Here is a 4,811-nt window from a genome sequence, read left to right as displayed (position 1 = left end):
CGGGGCGCGGGGGAGAGGGCGAGGGCCGGGCGGTCCGCAACGGCCCCCGCCCGAGGCGAGGGGGAAAGAAATCCTCTCGGAGATATATATTTAAATGCAAACGGGCCGGTTCAAACAGGGACCCATTATGCGTTTGGTGTGAAACGCTATCAACATTTAGAACTTCATTGTCTCCTTTGTACCAAATCCCTGTAAATCTTCCACTAGCCTTTACTCATTTTCATCTGAAAAGCCTGTTTGGGCTGAATAGACAGCAATCAGCAGCCTCTGGACTTCTCTCTCCCCCTCTCTCGCTCTGGAATGTCAATTAAAATGCAGATTTTTTTTTTCCCCCCTCCATATCTCTTAGTGGCAAAAGACTTGAGAAAAGCAGGATAGTCCTGGAAAGCAATTCAAAGAAGTTCAAACAATGAAAAAGTACTGAATCTGCCAGCCGGTTCCCATTAGTCCTCCAGAGTTAAGGGTTAATAGCTGTGATGCTCAGATGTGCTTGGAGATCGAACTGGGATGAAGGGTCTTGTTAGATATCTGTGTGTGTGTCTGTGTATTTATAGAGGAATATTTATTTGCGTGTGAGAACGTGTATATAAAGCTGTGAGCTTTAAAGCTCCACGTACCTGATGAAGCTGCTGGGCTTTCAGGGCACTTGAAATTTCTTTGTGGAGGGAGGATCCTTATTTCATTCAGATTTTGCTATTCGCTGCCTAATGGAGAGAGATGCTGAAGAGCTGCGCAGTGAGCGATGTATTGATTCGGTTAACGTACCCTACAGACTGTACTCTCCCTGGGGAGGGATAAACATCTTATAAACAACAATGGAAGTAGATTAAAAAGAACACTGAGCGTTGGGTTTAATTAATGGCACTGCTGAACAAGAACTACTTGTTTGTGTGTGCGAGTGTGTTCAAACTGAAGGACAGCTTGGAGGAATTTGGTTGGGCTCCCAACCCAGCCTGCTTTCCCATGCTTGTCAGTCTGGCAAAGAAATTTGGGCAGGTATGTGAGGAGGTGAAAACTGACTTGATGAGCGAGTGGCAAGGAGAGCCATCAATCATTGGAGGCTGACAACTCCTCCCCAAAGTGTAGGCTGAGAGGAGAGACAGAGTTCCCTTTCAAGGGGAAAAATAAACACTACGTGTGGCTTTCTCTGCGTCTGAGACTCCAGGAGGGATTATGGTATTGTAGTCAGGAAGCCAGAATTGTGGAGGCCAAAAAGCATGCTGGGGCTGTGTTCCAAACACTGAGATAGAGGTACATAATTACCCAGCGCAGGAGGTCTTTCCAGAGACTCGTCCCCCAGCAACTGTGGCGAGTAAACTATGAAAAGAATTTGGTTTTGTTTCATCTTCGTTGGACTCCGCTTCTTTTGGGAAAGGGCAGTCCGCAAACCCTGGTGGCTCCTGTGGTGGTAAAAGGTGGTTTGGCTCCATGGGTGGGTCCAGAGCTCTGATTTTTGCTTTGCTACACCTTTGCAACCCACGGTTTTGAATTTTCTGCTGCCCTGTGGATGAAAAGTCCCTTTTTTTTTTCCTGCTGGCAGATGTTCAGGTGCAGAAGCTGGTAAAAATCTTCAGGTGAGAAGACGTGTGGTCAAGTAGCCGTGTGCTGCACTTCAGGGTTTAGGATGAGGATAGGAACAACAAATGTGCTCTCAGCAGCGTTAAACGTAGCCCGAAAAATCTGAAACAGCTGAAACGTAAGAGGAGTTAGTGCTGTGTGAGTCTGGGATACGTGCTGGCATTCCGGTATGTTTTCTTTTTGCAAATTTATGATTAAATTCTGCATTTATTTACATAGGCTTTAATCGCAGTTTACAGGGTGATTTATGGAAATTAAATCAGCATTACATCCAGACTGTTAATTAGGGTTTCTACCCTCTGTACAGCTGGATAAACCGGGCTGCAGAGCCGTGGGCTGTCTGACAGCACGTCGGGCGGGTGACCTGGGTGGTGGCGTCCGGGAGGGCTTGCGCCGGTCCTTCCCCAAGCACAAACCCGCTCAGGAGAGAGCTCTCTTCAGTTCTCCACCTGCTCCGTGCTTGTTTGGAGACGTGCTCGGCCATCTCTTTGCAAATATCGAGGCAGTGGTCTGGTGGTGGTTTCACTGGAGGTTTAACAGTAGTGGCTAGCTCCTGGGCTGGGCTGCTCATGCTTATGCTCAGTCTCTAAAAAACAGACAGAGCTTTGAGCTGCTGCTGGCTGAGGGGGACAAAGCTTGCCCCAAGTCCCAGGGATTCACCTGGAATCTCATGTATTAATTGCTTTCCCCAAGTGCCTTACGTATGTCCCCCCAAATCTGTTTCGAGAGGCTCCAGAAGTGACTGTATATGGTACCCGAGGTAAATGAAGCCTCCACAACAGTTTTGTCCTTCGCACTGCTTGTACGTGACAGGTAGCCAAAGGCGAGTAAAGTCGGAGTGATCTTAGTGATGGTTGGCTTTATACAGGCAGAGTATTTGTCCATGTTTCTGTATAGTGTATGTTGAGGTACCGCATGTGAGGGACAGGGAGTTTTGAGAAGTTTACCTTCAGGGCTATGCTTCACCCCCCCTTTTTTTTTCCTTGAAGGGTGAGGATGGAAGGGAAAAAGAGATTTTGTCTTATTTTTCCCTTCAAGACAAGCACTCTCTAAGTTTCGGTTGGGTTTCATCACATCTGAGATGAATCATTGACCAGAATAGAACAAATGCTGCAGTTACTAGTTTTATCCATTTACTGTGGTTTACCACCTTTTATTTTTGAAGCGGAAAATCAGGTCTAATTTTCTGGTTGACCTGTTAAATCACCCTGTGAGGATGCTCTCCTGACCCTCACCTGGCATCTTGGGGGTCTCCTGAAGGGAGTGCCAGTTGCTGTGGTACCGCCTCTTTCTTCCGTGAGCCCATGCCTGGATTACCCCTTAACTCCAGCCATTTGAATTAGTTTTACTGCGAGTGAAATAGACCTTCCCCCCCCATCTGAAAAATAGGTAACAATAAGCATCACTGACACAGAGGAAGAGAGAAGAGCAACATCTGAGCACACGTTTTAGCCTATAGGAATGGAACATGATGCTGGGGAGGTCTCCGTGAACCCCGCGCTTTATACGGATTTTAATTGCCGGTAATGCAGTGTAGCTGACCAGTATCCCTGCAGAGACTGGAGCCGTTCACCAGTACCGGACTCTCAGGCTTTTGAAAGACGATGAACTGAGTCAGAAGAAAGTACATCCATAGGGGTGCTGGAATTCCCGAGGTGAAATAAAGTTTTACAGATCATCCAAGTCTGAAGAGTGTTTTTCTTGTGGAAAATTACTGAATTTCTGCAAATTCAGCTGGCTGCAGAGCTGCCTGGGTGAAGGAATGAAAAACAAGGCACGCTTACATAAACCTTCAAACAATGACAAGAACATAATTTGTGTAATTGTGGTGATTTGGTAGCATTACGGGTTATGCGCCTGCACAAGTGTGTGCCTCTTGTTTTTTTAAAGACGGTATAGTTTTCTGTCAGTAAAAGAGCTCGCTAAATATGTGCTGAGAAGTGATTTTGTGAAAACAAGGAGGACTTGGTTACGCCTCAGGTGATGATGGAAACTGCTAACAGAAAATGAAAAGTCACTCACTTTTCACATATTCCTGGAGCTGGAGAGCTCTTTTTCCCATCCTCCTCCTCCCTCCCTCTCACCTCAGCTCTGTTTGGGGCTTTCAGAAGTTTCTTGGTTTGCGTTTGAAGATGTTTTCGCTGACGGTGTTAAATCTCTCTCCTCCCCGCAGCAGCAGCCGTCGTTCCAAGGGAGGAGGTCTTACCCTGGCCGAAGGCACGGCGTTCTCTCCATGCTTCTCTAGAGGTGTTCAGATGGGATTAAAGTCCACATGGAGCTATGGAAATGGACCAGGGATTCACTCTAAAAAGATGGTCAGCTGGGGTTCGGGTTGCCTTATCTGCCTGGTGGTGCTCACCATGGCTGGACTTTGCCTGGCTCGACCTTCGTTTAATTTAGTTGTTGAAGACACCACGCTGGAACCCGAAGGTAAATCACTCCTTAATTCTGTAAAAGTGTTAATTTTAAATGCCTGAATGTCTGAGGTAGAAGTCAGCACGTGTATGTGCTTTGGTACCTCTAAGGCAAATGACAGATGAGCCCTCGAGTTCTGTTTTTTGACTTTTCCCGCTGGCACGTGGGCTGTGTTCCTGCAAGCACGGCTTTATTTCACCTCATGCAAGCCAGTGTAAGGTGTCCGTGACTTCGCTTGGGACTGTCGTCAGGTTGTACAGTCAAAGCGTACAGCCGAAGGTTTTCGGGGCTGGGTCTGTCAGGGCACCGCTCTGTCGCACGTACGTACCTGGTGCATGTTGCGGTCTCACGGGGTGGGACGGCTGGGTGGCTGCATGTCGTTGGGATTGCCTTCACCTGAGAAGTTCAGGGAAGAGGACATCTCAACAGTTTCCAGCCGTGTGGCCTGAGTGTGTGATTTTGCCAGGTGCTCTGCAAACATGGTGTTGCCCCTTCATTGGTGTTTGTACTTGGAATAAATGTCCCCATCGTTGATAGCCAGGAACAGTCAGTCTGGACGGCCAGTTCTGGAAGTGCCATTGTTGAGGTGTGAATAGGAGGGACCGCGGTTCATTGCTGCGGAAGCCAAGGCTAAGGGGGACCTCTGCGCTGGCAGAGGTGTTCTGATAAAATCTCCTCTTTTGAGGCTGCACCTGCTGGTATGTTCCTCCAGGTGTGTCCGTTCCTCGAGTGTTTTCTTCTCTAAAGAGCAAAGGAGGGGCTGCTGTGAGCAGTAGTTGAGAAGGATTTTACCACGTCGGGTAGGCACTTTGCTGCCC

The 4,811-nt window shown here is 47.9% G+C and overlaps 1 protein-coding gene across 1 annotated transcript in view; it reads left to right on the top strand.

Moving 5' to 3' along the window:
• Nucleotides 1-3,890: 3,890 nt before the first annotated feature.
• FGFR2 (fibroblast growth factor receptor 2) overlaps nucleotides 3,891-4,811 on the top strand; it is an 81,215-nt gene continuing 80,294 nt past the window's right edge. Inside the window, 1 exon segment of the mRNA XM_010145076.1 lies at nucleotides 3,891-4,008. Coding sequence (XP_010143378.1) covers nucleotides 3,891-4,008 — 118 coding nt within the window.

This window comes from Buceros rhinoceros, unplaced genomic scaffold (assembly GCF_000710305.1).
Source record: "Buceros rhinoceros silvestris isolate BGI_N320 unplaced genomic scaffold, ASM71030v1 scaffold19941, whole genome shotgun sequence".
Taxonomy (NCBI): Eukaryota; Metazoa; Chordata; class Aves; order Bucerotiformes; family Bucerotidae; genus Buceros; species Buceros rhinoceros.
The sequence above is the reverse complement of the archived record's forward strand: the minus strand, read 5'-3'. Positions and strand labels throughout refer to the sequence as shown.